This window comes from Hypanus sabinus, chromosome 8 (genome assembly GCF_030144855.1).
Source record: "Hypanus sabinus isolate sHypSab1 chromosome 8, sHypSab1.hap1, whole genome shotgun sequence".
Lineage (NCBI taxonomy): Eukaryota > Metazoa > Chordata > Chondrichthyes > Myliobatiformes > Dasyatidae > Hypanus > Hypanus sabinus.
In genome coordinates, this window is record NC_082713.1 from 173,381,908 (window position 1) to 173,398,062 (window position 16,155).

Sequence of the window (16,155 nt, forward strand, 5' to 3'; positions counted from 1 at the left end):
CTCACTTAGCTTTTCACAGTAACAGAAATTTTGACGAGGGGTGCCCAAACTTCTGCATACCAATGTAGTTACCCTTTGAAATTACCCCCCTCACCTTAAACGTATGCCCTGTGCTATTAGACACTTCAACCCTGGGGAAAAAAGATGCTGTCTATAGAAGTTTGTTAAACCATGGGAGTCATTATCCTGGGGTGGAAATGTCAAACACTAGAAAGCGTCTGATAAGGAGAGGGGGGGAAATTTAAAAGAAAATTTACAAGGCCACATGCTAGGTCTTTGCGTCTTATTGCTAGGGGAGGTAGTGGAAGCAGGTGCAACAATAATCTTAAGAGGCATTGAGACAGGTGAATGGAATAGGCAGGAAATGTGCCGGCAGGTGACATTAATTTAAATCGGCTTAATTGTCAACACAGACTTGGGAACTTCCTGTATTATACTGTTCTATGATCTAGTAAAGAAAGAGATTACAAGGAAACAAGTTTAGGAGGGAATTTCCAGATACCGGAGTTGTGGAGAAATTAGAATCAAGTTTATTCTCACTGACATATTGTGAAATTTTGTTCTTTTGTGATAGCAGGAAAACTACTGAGGCTCCCATTGGTGGGGATCAACCATGGATATTGCGTCCCAGCTATCTACATATATGTGAGCTGGGACAGTATGATATGGAGAGCAAGCTGTTGCCCATGTAACAGGCTCTTCTCCGTACAGCTGATGAATCCGAAGGAATGACCAAGACGGATACACCAGTGGTGTTGCAGGAGTTGCCAGTCAGCATTGAACTCAATATAGGATAATCTTAGGAATTCCAGCTCCAGATGTTTCCTTGGGGTTTACTTCTGAAGACTTCCCCATGAGTGGGTCTATGCGCAAGCCAGTGGAGATTTGAGATGAGTTACCCTTCTGCTCGTCATAACCCACCTTTGCTCCACTTCTGTGAGTTGAAGGGTTCTGCCAGGCTTAGAAGCTAAGCCGCACATGAAGGCCAGGAGCTGGACTTGGTTGTCAGAGGCTATTTGAGAAGCACGCCATTGTGAGCATTTAATAAGTAGTGGGAGCTTGTTCCATGACCATCCCCCCCCCCAACCCAACTATGACAACCTTAAGGAACTCAGAAAACTACAGAAGTCACAAATATAAATAAATAGTGTGAAAGGGGAATAGCAAGGTAGATCTAGGAAGGTCAAAACCGGAGGCAAATGGAGGTGTGGGATAACTGGGTTGAAGACAGTCAGTGCCACAGGGAGGGATTTAACCATATATTGAGAACTTTAAAACCAAGGATTGGCTTCACTAGGAGGTGGTGTCAGCCAGTGAGGATAGATGTCTTTCCTCACTGACATGGACAATGGAGGTCACCACTATCTTTATGATGGACCTTGGACACAGACAGTGGATTTAGACCATAAGATAGAGGAGCAGAATTAGGTCATTTGTTACATCGAGTCTTCTCCGCTATTTCATCATACCTGATCCATTCTTCCTCAGCCCAATCTCCTGCCTTCTCCCCATTTCCCTTCATGACCAGACTAATCGAGCATCTGTCAACCTCTGCCTTAAATATACATAAAGACAGCCTCCACAGCTGCCTGTGGCAAAGAATTCCACAGATTCACCACTCTGACTAAAGAAATTCCTCCTCACTTCCATTCTAAAAGGACGCCCCTCTATTTTTAGGCTATGTCCTCTGGTCTTGATACTTGATATTCCCAACATAGAAACATCCTCTCCACATCCACTCTATCAAGGCCTTTCACCATTTGATAGGTTTCAATGAGGTCACCCCTCATTCTTATGAATTTCAGTGAATACAGGCCCAAAGCCATCAAATGCTCTTCATATGACAAGCCGTTCAATCCTGGAATCATTTTCTTGAACCTCTTTTGAACCCTCTTCAGATCTGCACATCCTTTCTAAGATAAGGGGCCCAAAAATTGCTCACAGTAATCCAACTGAGACCTCACCAATGCTTTATAAAGCCTCAATATTACATCTTTTATATTCTAGACCTTTCGAAATGAATGCTAACGTCACATTTGCCTTCCTCATCACAGACTCAACCTGCAAAATAACCTTTAGCAAATCCTGTACAAGGACTCCAGTTCCTTTGTGTCTCAGATTTTTGAATTTTTTCTCCATTTGGAAAATTAACTACCTTTTTATTTCTGCTACCAATGTGCATGACCATACACTACCCAACATTGTAATCCATCTGCCACTTCCTGACACTATTCCACCTGCCAGTTCTTTGTCCGTTCTCCTAATCTAAGTCCTTCTGTATCCTCTACTACTTCCAACCTGCCCCTCCATCTATCTTTGTATTACCTGCGAACTTTGCAACAAAACCATAAGTTCCTTCATCCAAGTCATTGACATATAGCGTAAAAAGCAGTCGTAACACAGACCCCTGTGGAACACCACTAGTCACCGGCAGCCAACCAGAAAAGGTTCTCTATATTCCCACTCTGTGCCTGCTGTTAATCAATCACTGCTTTATGCACGCTAGAATCTTTCCTCTAATACCATGGGCTCTTGTTAAGTAGCCTTATGTGTGGCACTTTGTCAAAGGCTTTTTGAAAATCTAAGTACACAACATCAAGCGATTCTCCTTTGTCTATCCTGCTTGTTATTTCTTCAAAGATTTCCAACAGATTTGTCAAGTAAAATTTGCCCTTGCAGAAACCATGCTGACTACATCCTATTTTATCATATGCCTTCAAGTACTGCAAAACTACATCCTTAACAAAGATTATTAATAATGCCTCCACAATCTCTACAGCCACCTCTTTCAGAACCCTGGGGTGTAACACCATCTGGTTCAGGTGACTTATCTGCTTTCAGACCTTTCAGTTTCGCCTGAACCTTTTGTCTACTAATGGTAACTTCACACACTTCTGACCCTTACCATATTGCTAGTGTCTTCCACAGTGAACATTGATGCAAAATACTTGATCAGTTCATCCGCCATTTCCTTCTCCCCCATTACTACCTCTGCAGCTTTGTTTTCCAGCAGTCCGATATCCACTCACGCCTCTCTTTTACACTTTATCTGAAGAAACTTTTGGTATCCTCTTAATATTATTGGCTAGCTCTCTTTTGTATTTCATCTTTACTTTAATGACTTTTGTAGTGGACTTCTGTTGGTTTTTAAAAGTTTCCCAATCTTTTAACTTCCCACTAAATTTTGCTCTCTTTGGCTTCTACGTTGGCTGTGTCCTCTCTTGTTAGCCACAGCTGTGGCTTCTTGCCTTTAGAATACTTATTCCTCTTTGGAATGTACAAACCCCATTTCCAAAAAAGTTGGGATATTTTCCAAAATGCAATAAAAACAAAAATCTGTGATATGTTAATTCACGTAAACCTTTATTTAACTGACAAAAGTACAAAGAAAAGATCTTCAATAGTTTTACTGACCAACTTAATTGTATTTTGTAAATATACACAAATTTAGAATTTGATGGCTGCAACACACTCAACAAAAGTTGGGGCAGAGGCATGTTTACCATTGTGTTACATCACCTTTCCTTTTAATAACACTTTTTAATCGTTTTGGAACAGGATACTAATTGTAGTAGATTTGCAATTGGAAATTTTGTCCATTCTTGCTTGATATAAGACTTCAGCTGCTCAACAGTCCATGGTCTCCGTTGTCTGATTCTCCTCTTCATGATGCGCCATACATTTTCAATAGAAGACAGATCTGGATTGGCAGCAGGCCAGTCAAGCACACGCACTCTGTGTCTACAAAGCCACGCTGTTGTAGCCTGTGCAGAATGTGGTCTGGCATTGTCCTGCTGAAATAAGCATGGATGTCCCGGGAAGAGACGTCACCTTGATGGCAACATGTTGACGAGGGTAAGGCAGTGGATGTAGTCTATAATGTTGACGAGGGTAAGGCAGTGGATGTAGTCTATATGTTGACGAGGGTAAGGCAGTGGATGTAGTCTATATGGACTTCAGCAAAGCCTTTGACAAAGTTCCACATGGAAGGTTAGTTAAGAAGGTTCAGTCGTTAGGTATTAATGCTGGAGTAATAAAATTGATTCAACGGTGGCTAGATGGGAGATGCCAGAGAGTAGTGGTGGATAATTGTTTATCGGGATGGAGGCCGGTGACTAGTGGGGTGCCTCAGGGATCTGTTTTGGGCCCAATGTTGTTTGTAATATACATAAATGATCTGGATGATGGGGTGGTAAATTGGATTAGTAAGTATGCCGATGATACTAAGGTAGGAGGTGTTGTGGATAATGAGGTGGATTTTCAAAGCTTGCAGGGAGATTTATGCCGGTTAGAAGAATGGGCTGAACGTTGGCAGATGGAGTTTAATGCTGAGAAGTGTGAGGTTCTACATTTTGGCAGGAATAATCCAAATAGAACATACAGAGTAAATGGTAGGGCATTGAGGAATGCAGAGGAACAGAGAGATCTAGGAATAACTGTGCATAGTTCCCTGAAAGTGGAGTCTCATGTAGATAGGGTGGTGAAGAGGGCTTTTGGAACGCTGGCCTTTATAAATCAAAGCATTGAGTACAGAAGTTGGGATGTAATGCTAAAGTTGTACAAGGCATTGGTAAGGCCAAATTTGGAATATTGTGTGCAGTTCTGGTCACCGAATTATAGGAAAGAAATCAATAAATTAGAGAGAGTGCAGAGACGATTTACTAGGATGTTACCTGGGTTTCAGCAATTAAGTTACAGAGAAAGGTTGAACAAGTTAGGTCTCTATTCATTGGAGCGTAGAAGGTTGAGGGGGGATTTGATCGAGGTATTTAAAGTTTTGAGAGGGATAGATAGAGTTGACGTAAACAGGCTGTTTCCATTGAGAGTATAGGAGATTCAAACTAGAGGACATGATTTGAGAGTTAGGGGGCAGAAGTTTAAGGGAAACACGAGGGGGTATTTCTTTACTCAAAGAGTGATAGCTGTGTGGAATGAGCTTCCTGTAGAAGTAGTAGAGGCCAGTTCAGTTGTGTCATTTAAGGTAAAATTGGATAAGTATATGGACAGGAAAGGAGTGGAGGGTTATGGGCTGAGTGCGGGTAGGTGGGACTAGGTGAGATTAAGGGTTCGGCACGGACTAGGAGGGCCAAGATGGCCTGTTTCCGTGCTGTGATTGTTATATGGTTATATGTCTCTCTAAATCCTAATATACGCCTCAAAGTCAATGGCACTTCACATACATGCAACTCACCCATGCCGTGGGCACTGATGCACCCCCATACCATCACAGATGCTGGCTTTTGCACCTTTTGCTGATAACAATCAGGATGGTCGTTTTCATCTTTGGCACGGAGAACTTGACCCCCATTTTTTCTGAAAACTTGCTGAAATGTGGACTCATCTGACCATAGCACATGGTTCCACAGTCTTTCAGTCCATCTGAGATGAGCTCAGGCCCAGAGAACTCACCAGAGTTTCTGCATAGAGTTGATGTATGGCTTCCTCCTTGTGTAATACAATTTTAAATTGCATTTCTGGATGCAGCGACAGACTGTGTTAAGTGACAATGGTTTTCCGAAGTACTCACGAGCCCAGGTGGCTATAATTGTCACAGTAGCATGACGGTTTCTTAGGCAGTGCCGCCTGAGGGCTCGAAGATCACGTACGTGCATTCAGCAGTGGTTTCCGACCTTGCCCTTTTACGCACTGAGATGTCTCTGAATTCTCTGAATCTTTTCACAATATTATGTACGGTAGATGTTGAAATACCTAAATTCTCAGCAACCTTGTGTTGGGGAAATGTTCCTTTTGAACTGACTAACAATTCTCTCATGAATTTTGGCACAAAGGGGTGAGCCACGACCCATCCTTGCTTGCAAAGACTGAGACTTTGATGGACGCTACTTTTATACCCAGTCATGATACCTCACCTGCTACCAATTAGCCTGCTTAATGTGGAGTCTTCCAAACCAGTGTTATTTGAATATTCTGTACACTTTTCATTCTTATTTTAACTCTCTCCCAACTTTTGTTGTGTTGCAGCCATCAAATTTTAAATTCGTGTAGTTTTATAAAATACAATTAAGTTGGTCAGTAAAAGTATTGAAAATCTTTTCTTTGTACTTTTGTCAGTTAAATAAGGATTCACGTGGATTAACATATCACAGATTTTTGTTTTTATTGCATTTTGGAAAATATCCCAACCTTTCTGGAAATGGGGTTTGTATATATCCTGTCCCTTCCAAATGGCTTCTTGGAATTCCAGCCATTGCTGCTCTGCTGTCATCCTTGCCAATGTTCTTTTACAAGTAGTTTTGACCAACTCCTCCCTCATGCCTTCATAATTTCCTTTATACTGATGCTGCTGCATCTGACTTTAGCTTCTCCTTCTCAAATATCAGGATGAATTCAACACATTTTGATCATTTGCCCCTATTTACTTTAAGCTCTCTAATCAATTCTGATTTGTTGCACAGAACCCAATCTAAAATAGCTGATCCTCTAGTGGGCTCAACCACAAGTTGCTCTAAAAATCCATCTTGTAGACATTCTAGAAATTCCCCCTCTTGGGATCCAGCACCGACCTGATTTTCCCAATCCACCTGCATATTAAAATCCCACATGACTTGTAACATTGCCCTTTTGTCCTGCATTTTCTATCTCCTGTTGATTTCAGGATGTCAATCTATGATGGATCTTGGACATGGACAGGAGTTCGGGATGTGTATTATGAATCTGGACTTGGATAGTGGAGTTTCAGATGTGTCTGATGAACATTGGACATGGGCAGTCTAGTTCAGGATGTCTTATCTATAATAGACCATGGACACAGACAGTGAAGTTCAGGATGTCTTTGATGAATCTTGGACAGTGGAGTTCAAGATGTCTATCTTGGACCTTGGACATGGGCAGTCTAGTTCAGGATGTCTGTGATAGACTATAGACACAGTAGAGTTAAGGATATCTATGATGAACTTTGGACATTGACAATAGAGGTCAGGATGTCTATCTATGATGAACATTGGACATGGGCAGTCTAGTTCAGGTTATCTATCTATGATAGACAATGGACATTGACGGTGGAGTTCAGGATGTCTGTCTGATAGACCATGGACACACAGTGGAGTTAGGAAGGCTATCTATGATGAACCTTGGATACAGACAGTGGAGTTCAGGATGTCTACCTATGATGCACCTTTGTCATGGACAGTGATGTGTACCTGATGTTGCTGGGATACAGAGCTGTTGATTGAAATGTGATTGCGAAGGTGGCCTCCTCTACCATTGGTTCAGGGCCAGAGATGTTAGTCGGTGAGTTAGGGATTGGTTTTGTATTTTGTGTCACTAATGTTTATATCATAACCTTGTCTCTGTGTGATTTCAGGGTGTGGTGTTCTGTGCGGCCTGCTGTCCAGACTCACCGTTCATCTACTCGTTTGGGGGACAGAAGGGAGGTCTCCGCACCTGGAATATCAGCACTGTGTCAGCAGGTAATAATTCACCGAAGTCCTGCTCCCACATGAGTGGAGCTGACCCGGTCAGAATATGTGTTGTTTAGAGATACAGCGTTGAATAGGCCCTTCGAGCCATGCCAGCCATGTGGATTACAAGAGGGATGGAGACAGGCTAACCCCTATTGACATCAATGGATCTGGGGTTGAGAGGATAAACAGCTTTAAGTTCCTTGGCATCTGCATCCACATCACCAAGGACTTCACGTGGTCTGTACACATCAGCTGTGTGGCAAAAAAGGCACAACAGCGCCTCATACACCTCAGATGGTTGAGGAAGTTTGATATGGGCCCCCAAATCCTAAGAACTTTCTTCAGGGGCACAACTGAGAGCATCCTGACTGGCTGCATCACTGCCTGCTATGGGAACTGTACCTCCCTCAATCGCAGGATTCTGCAGAGAGTGGTGCGGACAGTCCAGCGCATCTGTTGTTGTGAACTTCCCATGATTCAGGACATTTACAAAGGTGTGCAAAAAGGGCCTGAAAGATCAATGGGACCCGAGTCACCCCAACCACAATCTATTCCATCCAGCTGGTACCATCCAGGAAACGGTACCGCAGCATAAAAGACTGGACCAACAGGTTCCAGGACAGCTTCTTCCACCAGGTCATCAGACTGATTAACTCACACTGATTTGAGACTTTCTATTTATAATAAATTATTATAAATTACTATGATTGCACATTGCGATGAAGACGGAAAGATTTTTACTCATGTATGTGAAGGATGTAAGAAATAACGTCAATTCAATTAACCATAACCCAATCACAGGACAATTTACAATGACCAGTTAACCTACCTGTATATCTTTGGACTGTGGGAGGAAACTCACCTGGAGAAAACTCTCACATTCCACGGGGAGGATATGCAGAGACTCCTTACAGAGGATGTCAGAATTGAACTCTGAATTCTGAACCCTGATTTGTAGTAGTGTCACTGTGCTACTGTGGCTTTTGATGGGAGGACAGGTGGTTTCTTTAGCTAGGAAAGGACAACAAGGAAGTGGTTTGGAGCAAAGGGTCTACCATAGGGAAAGCGTATCAACGGGTGGTGAATTTAGTTTTAGCAGACAGGACAGTGAGTCTTTATATTACATTAAGTATTCACTTGAGAAGATTTGCTAACCAGGATATTAGAATGATTGCTGAACAGCTAGAATGGAAAAGGTACTGTATTTCCCCACAGCACATGATTGTAATCTGGCAACCAATTCAATGCAAATCTTTAAAAAGGAATTAGATGAATTGTAGTGTAAGAAAAGTGAAGTGGGATTAAAAGGGGAACAATTCAGAGATACCAGTCAAAGGCGGATGGGACGAGTGGCAGTGTTGCACCATTCTTCGATTTTGTGATATTGAAGGAAGTGTGTGTTTGGTTATGGGATGATCGGAATACAAGTTTGCATTTTCTTTGAAGCTTCCATTTAAAAGTTTTTGAGAATAGTGGCTATACTGCAGATTTGTGGTAGATTGTATTCCGTTAACTCTTCATGTAACCCTGTCTCCAGATTCTTTGTGCTAACTGGGAAAGATTGGTTATTAACTAGTGCTGGTTAACGTGTTTATTAGGGAGGGATCATCGACTCAGGCCTGAGAGGCCAGCGTTGGGCATTTTCATGCCTTTCAAGGCGCGGAACAAAAGACTGTGTGGCACGTCACTCCTCACACAGACATTTCGCAGTATTTTTCTTTATTTTACGAGGTTGAGTTGCAAGCTCAACACTCAACCCGGCACGGATGGAAAGCGTACTCAGGAATGGTCGGACTGGATTCGATCCTGGGAACCTCCGTTCCGTAATCCGGCACTGTTGTCACTGCGCCACCAGCCAATATTTATTAAATCATCACAAAGTTGTTGCTCCTGGCCAGCTGCTTCCTCCTGTTGGGTTCGGGCTCAGCTTTGACTTTCAATCACAGTTACAATCTCTGGAGCGTGAAATGTGGAATTCTCAGCCTCTCCGTCTCCTCCATCCTGTTTGTAAATCTGATTCCAATAATGCATGAAAAATGTGTATTCTGAAAGTTCAGTCACCAGAATCTGACAGTGTTTTCCTTTCTGTTCTCTTTTTCAGTGAACACTGCCTTTGGATCCCGTGAGCGATTACAAGTTGCTGCACCATGGCGTTCACCAGCTGCTGGTTCTGCAGCTGACAGTCTGACAGATGTTGCCATGGAATCCTGACCTCAATAACAGTGATCACCTCAACATGAGCCATTCAAACCCTTGGAGCTGGATACAGTTTAGACAGTTTTGGTCAAAGAAAACTATTCATATGAATTATTTAGTTTTATTCTATTTTACAAATAAATGATTTGTGTAATGTTCTGGTGCATGTACAATAAACTTAGATCATGACTATTCCTGTGTAGTTTCACATTCCCTTAGGATAAAGATGAATTCAGTGCAGCCATGGCAATGATTCTACCTGTAAAGACACGACTAACCACTTGCAGATAAATCGCTGTTCCTTCACTGTCAATGGACCTGAATCCTGGAACATGCTCACTACCATCACTGTTGGGAGCACCTTTACCAAGAGGACTGTAGTCGTGGTAGCTCACTGCCGGCCCACCTTCGCGAGGGCAGTTGTGAACTGGCAGTACTAACTCCATCCTACAGATGAATACTGAAAGGGTCTAGCTCCACGCAGTGATTTGTGTACAGACATGATCACTATATTAATACTTGAGACATATTTTAAACATTTCAATTGTTTCCTAGATAAAACCATGACATTGAGAGAAATGGACAATTTGGGTAATCAGCTTGTGAATTTCCTTGATGAAGGCTGGTGGCGTTGGAGAGTTCGTTCTGCAGACTGGAAGTGGTTACAGAGCAGGAAGAGTGGCCACTGGTGTTGGACACTACCGTCTCCCGATCGCTTGCCTATACTGTACATACTGCCTTCTGTTGTGGGAATGACTGCTCTCCCAAACGAGAGAGGTGGTCATCACAAAGTGCAGGAAGCTGCCAGATGGTGTCATGGTCCTCCCCTGACTCGCTGATCATCGATGATGCACTGACCCATAAGACAGGAGCAGAAGTAGACCCTTCGGCCCATCGAGTCTGCTCCAGCATTCCAACTTGACTGATTATTTTCCCTCTCAACCCTTTTCTTCTGCCTTCTCCTTGTAACCTTTGATGCCGTTACTAATCAAGAACCATCAACCTCCGCTTTAAATACACTCAATGACTTGGCCACGTCGTCTGTGGCAACAAATTCCTCAGTTTCACACCTTGCTGGTAAAGAAATAACTCCTCTCTGTTCTAAATGGATGTCCCTCTATTCTAAGGCTGTGCCCTCTGGTCCTCGACTCCATCACCATAGGAAACATACTCTCTAAATCCAAAAGCCTAACTCCATAGATTCACGCCGCCCCTCTGCGTTGATGCACCGACCGGGGGCGGTTTAGTGACGCACTTTCAACGGCAGGTTCTGTCTGTTGGAGCTGTAGCACCGTCGCCCTGGGAACGGTGTGCCCCCCTCCCGGACCGCCAGCGGCACCAATGAAGTTGCCCCAGGTGGGTCGGACTGGCCAGTTCCCGGCGTGGCGGTGTAATCCTGCAGCCTTTGGGCTGAGGCGTCCGGCTCCGGGCGGGGTGAGCGCTGTAAACCCCGGCCCCGTTCCCCCGCACTGTGCGCATTCCGTACCGGTCACCGATTCCGCTGCGCACGTGACATCAAACAACGGGAGGGAGGGGGGCTGTCCGCTGGAAGGAACGGCAGGGGTGGAGAACGGAGGGAGGGAGCGGGATGATGAAGGAAGGGAAAGGCGAGTTGGAGGAGGGATGGAGGGAGTTGGGTGGAGATGTGAGGGAGTAAGGAAGTGGCCTGTGGAGACAGAATTGTGGAAAGTTGAGGGTATGAGTGATCAGATTGGAGATCGGTATGGTGGATGGCCAGTCCTGTCTCAGGGTCAGATGTGGGGGGGGGGGGGGGGGCGGAAGACTTAATAGGTCCTGGGGATCTTTTCCCACCCAGACAGTGGTTACAATACAGAACAAGGTGCAAGGTGCCGGAGGAAGTAGTTGAGTCAGGCACATTAACAACACTTCAGGTACATGAACAGGAAAGGTTTCAGGTTATGGGCCAAATACAGGCAAATGGGACTGACTCAGATGGGTTGCTGGCTTGACATAAATCAGTTTGTCTGAAGAGCCTGTTTCAGTGCTGTGTAACTCTATGCGAAAATATGAACTCATCTAGTTTGGCAGGAAATAAACCGAATTATTGTTTACTTTCAAAAGGTAGGAGTTGGGAACTGTAAGTGCTCAAAGGGACCTGGGTGTTCGAAGGGACCTGGGTGTTCAAAGGGACCTGGGTGTTCGAAGGGACCTGGGTGATCTAAGGGACCTGGGTGTTCAAAGGGACCTGGGTGATCTAAGGGACCTGGGTGATCTAAGGGACCTGGGTGTTCAAAGGGACCTGGGTGATCTAAGGGACCTGGGTGTTCGAAGGGACCTGGGTGTTCAGTGGGACCTGGGTGCTCAAAGGGACCTGGGTGTTCAGTGGGACCTGGGAGTTCAAAGGGACCTGGGTGTTCAGTGGGACCTGGGTGTTCAGTGGGACCTGGGTGTTCAGCGGGACCTGGGTGATCTAAGGGACCTGGGTGTTCAGTGGGACCTGGGTGTTCAGTGGGACCTGGGTGTTCAAAGGTAGAACTTAGTCATATGGCCTACTCATGTCATTGCCACCTACATGGACCACAGCTTAAGACCATAAGATACAGGAGATGAATTGGGCTATTTGTCCCATTGAGTCTGCTCTGCTATTTCATAACGACTGATCCATTTTTCCTCTCATCCTCAGTCTCCTGTCTTCTCTCCATATCCCTTCATTCTCTGACCAATCAAGAATCTTTATCAATCTGTGCCTTAAATATAAATGCAGACTTGGCCTCCACAGCTGCCTGTGGCAACAAATTCCACAGATTCACCACTCACTGACCAAAGAAATTCCTCCACATCTCTGTTCCAACTGTGTCCTCTAGTCTTAGACTCTCCCACCACAGGAAACATCCTCTCCACATCCAGTCTTATCATGGCCTTTCACCATTTGATAGGTTTCAATTAGTTGGCCTCTTCTGGCCGTTCACCCTCCCACTTAAGAATGCTGAGGCCTTGATCTGAGACATCCTGGACTCTGGCACCCGGAAGGCAACATACCATCTAGGAATCTCATTCTTGCACACAGAACCTCTTGTCCATTCCCCTAACTAATGAAACCCGTATCATCACAGTGTACCTTTTCTCTCCACTCCCTTCTAAGTCACAGAAGCAGACTCAGTACCAGAGTCCTGACCACTGTGACTTTCCTCTTAGGTCACCTGCATCCCCCACCCCACCGACAGTGTCCAAAGATTTATACTTGTAGTTGAGAGGGATGGCCACAGGGTACTCTGCACTGGCTCCTTAACTCTTTGCCCCTTTCTTTGTTCTTCACCTTGGGTGTAACTACCTCGCTATATGTCCCACCTATCACCCCTCAGCTTCCTGAAGGATCCAGAGTTCATGCAGTCCTGGCTTCAACATTTTAACTGTGGATTGTTAGAAGCTGCAGCTGGATGCACTTCTCGCAGTTGTGTGGTCAGGGACACTGGGGGTCTCCCTGTTCTCTCACATCCTGCAAGAGGGGCTTTCCACTATCCTGCCTGACATCTCTACAGATATAAAGAAGGGAAGGAAAAAAAAACTTAACCTAGAGTTTTCTTTGCTTTCTCTGATTGAAGCCTGGAAGAGCTAAAGCCTTAAATTCACCAATAGACAGTAGGTGCAGGAGTAGGCCATTCGGCCCTCCTAGCCAGCACCACCATTCACTGTGATCATGGCTAATCATACACAATCAGTACCCCGTCCCTGTCATCTCCCCATATCCCTTGACCCCGCTATCTATAAGAGCTCTATCTAACTCTCTCTTGAAAGCATCCAGAGACTTGGCCTCCACTGCCTTCTGGGTCAGAGCATTCCACATATCCACCACTCTCTGGGTGAAAATGTTTTTCCGCATCTCTGTTCTAAATGGCCTACCCCTTATTCTTAAACTGTGGCCTCTAGTTCTGGACTCACCCATCAGCGGGAACATGCTTCCTGCCTCCAGCGTGTCCAATCCCTTAATAAACTTATATGTTTCAATCTGATCCCCTCTCATCCTTCTAATTTCCAGTGTATACAAGCCCAGTTGCTCCAATTTTTCAACATATGACAGTCCCGCCATTCCGGGAATTAACCTTGTGAACCTACACTGCACTCCCTCAATAGCAAGAATGTCCTTCCTCAAATTTGGAGACCAAAACTGCACACAATACTCCAGGTGGGGTCTCACCAGGGCCCTGCACAGCTGCAAAAGGACCTCTTTACTCCTATACAATTCCTCTTGTTATAAAGGCCAGCATGCCATTAGCTTTCTTCACTGCCTGTTGTACCTGCATGCTTGCTTTCATTGACTGATGTGCAAGAACACCTAGATCTCATTGTACTTCCCCTTTTCCTAACTTGACTCCATTTAGATAGTAATCTGCCTTCCTGTTCCTGCCACGGAAGTGGATAACCTCACATTTATCCACATTAAACTGCATCTGCCATACATTCGCCCACTCACCCAACCTGTCCAAGTCACACTGCATTCTCATAACATCCTCCTGACATTTCACACTGCCACTCAGCTTTGTGTCATCAGCAAATTTGCTAATGTTACTTTTAATCCCTTCATCTAAATCATTAATGTATATTGTAAACAGCTGCTGTCCCAGCACAGAACCTTGCGGTACCCCACTGGTCACAGCCTGCCATTCCGAAAGGGACCCGTTAATCGCTACTCTTTGTTTCCTGTCAGCCAGCCAATTTTCAATCCATGTCAGTACTCTACCTCCAATACCATGTGCCCTAATTTTGCCCACTAATCTCCTATGTGGGATTTTATCAAAAGCTTTCTGGAAGTCCAGGTACACTACATCCACTGGCTCTCCCTTGTCCATTTTCATAGTTACATCCTCAAGAAACTCCAGAAGATTAGTCAAGCATGATTTTCCCTTCATAAATCCATGCTGACTCGGACTGATCCTTCTACTGCTATCCAAATGTGTTGTAATTTCCTCTTTTATAATTGACTGCAGCATCTTTCCCACCACTGACGTCAGACTAACCGGTCTATAATTCCCTGTTTTCTCTCTGACTCAGTCCACTCAGATGACAGCCGCTAAGACAATGGCTGCTGCACTTGCCCTGCCTTCCTTTTATTTGCTCTGACTAATCAATCCCAAACATTGATTGGTTACTAGGCAACACACCTTCTCACTAGAGTGACCTGCTGCTCCCTTTTGTTCTTGGGCAGTAGACCTGAGTGAAATATCTTCCTCTCAAAACTCCCGATGTAGAGATGGGTAGATTTCTGGATATTAAGAATATCTGTTCCTATTCCCATATCTCTATATTCTCCAAGTCCTGTACTGATACTCTAAGTACTGCTTGCTGGAGTTGAGCAGAATGAGGGGGGGGATCACACTGAACCCTATGAAATATATTGCAAGGCCTATTGAAAGGATGTGGAGAGGATGCTTCCTAGAGTTACTTATATAGATAATATTAACAAGGGTCCCAACCATACACCTTGCGACTTGCTACTAGTCACGAGCCTCTACTCTGAGAAGCAACCTTCAACCTTCTCTGAAGCCTCAAAGAGCTAAAGATCACCACTCTGACTCTGTCCATTCAGATGACAGCTGCTAAGACAACGGCCACTACACTTGCCCCTGCCTTCCTTTAATTTGTTCATGCTAATCAATCCCAAACACCAATTGGTTGCTGGTTAATGCTCTTTTTTGCTGCTCCATTTTCTATTCGGGTAGTGGGTAGTGGACCTGAGTGAAAGCCCCTCCTTTGCTTCTTACCTCCGAGCCAGTTTTGAAGCCACCTCACCAGCAATCTTGGATTCCATGGGACCAGTATATAATTTATACTGTGAATGGTGGGGCACTAAAGAATAACAGAAGAACAGGACCTTGGGGTTACAGAGCATATTTTGTTAAGTGGCATTATAGGTACACTGGATGATACAAAAGGCTTTTGGCACAGTGTTCTTCATCAAATATGGCATTGAGTAAGGGAATTGGAACATCATGTTTACATTGGACATGACATTGGTGAGGCCACTCTGTGCAGATTTTTGATCACCTTTTTATAGGAAAGATGTTTTAAACTGGGAAGAGTGCAGATAACACTTACAAGGATGTTCTCAGGACTCAGGGGTCTGACTTATAGGGAGAAGTTGGCTAGGGTGGGTCTTTATTCCTTGGAATGTAGGAGAATGAGGGTGACAAACACGAAAAATCTGCAGAAGCTGGAAATCAAAAGCAACACAAACATAATGCTGGAGGAACTCAGCAGGCCAGAGAGAATCTATGGAAAAGAGTAAACAGTCAATGATTTGGGCCGAGACCTTTCATCAGGACTGCACTACCCTGAACATCATGCAGTCAGCCCCTCCCTCCCTGATCTGTCCCCACCCTGCACATCCTGCAATATCCCCCCTCCTCTCCAATCTGTCCACATAGAGGAGCTGACACCAGATTATCCCTGAGTTATGATGAAGTTTGTTTGGTGAGAGGGAGAAGCTGAGTACACTGAGTTACAATGGCAATGTTTATGAGACATTTTGATTCAAGAAGAGCAGGGGATTGAGGAATATGGATGTTGTTTAAATTGG

The 16,155-nt window shown here is 44.5% G+C and overlaps 1 protein-coding gene across 2 annotated transcripts in view; it reads left to right on the plus strand.

Moving 5' to 3' along the window:
• pwp1 (PWP1 homolog, endonuclein) overlaps window positions 1-9,812 on the plus strand; it is a 91,025-nt gene extending 81,213 nt beyond the window's left edge. For both annotated transcript variants that reach the window (XM_059978602.1, XM_059978603.1), the window contains 2 exons: window positions 7,325-7,430; window positions 9,526-9,812. In XM_059978602.1, the coding sequence (XP_059834585.1) occupies window positions 7,325-7,430; window positions 9,526-9,635 (216 nt within the window). In that variant the 3' untranslated portion in view covers window positions 9,636-9,812. The remainder of the gene's footprint in view (window positions 1-7,324; window positions 7,431-9,525) is intronic.
• The last annotated feature ends 6,343 nt before the right edge of the window (window positions 9,813-16,155 follow it).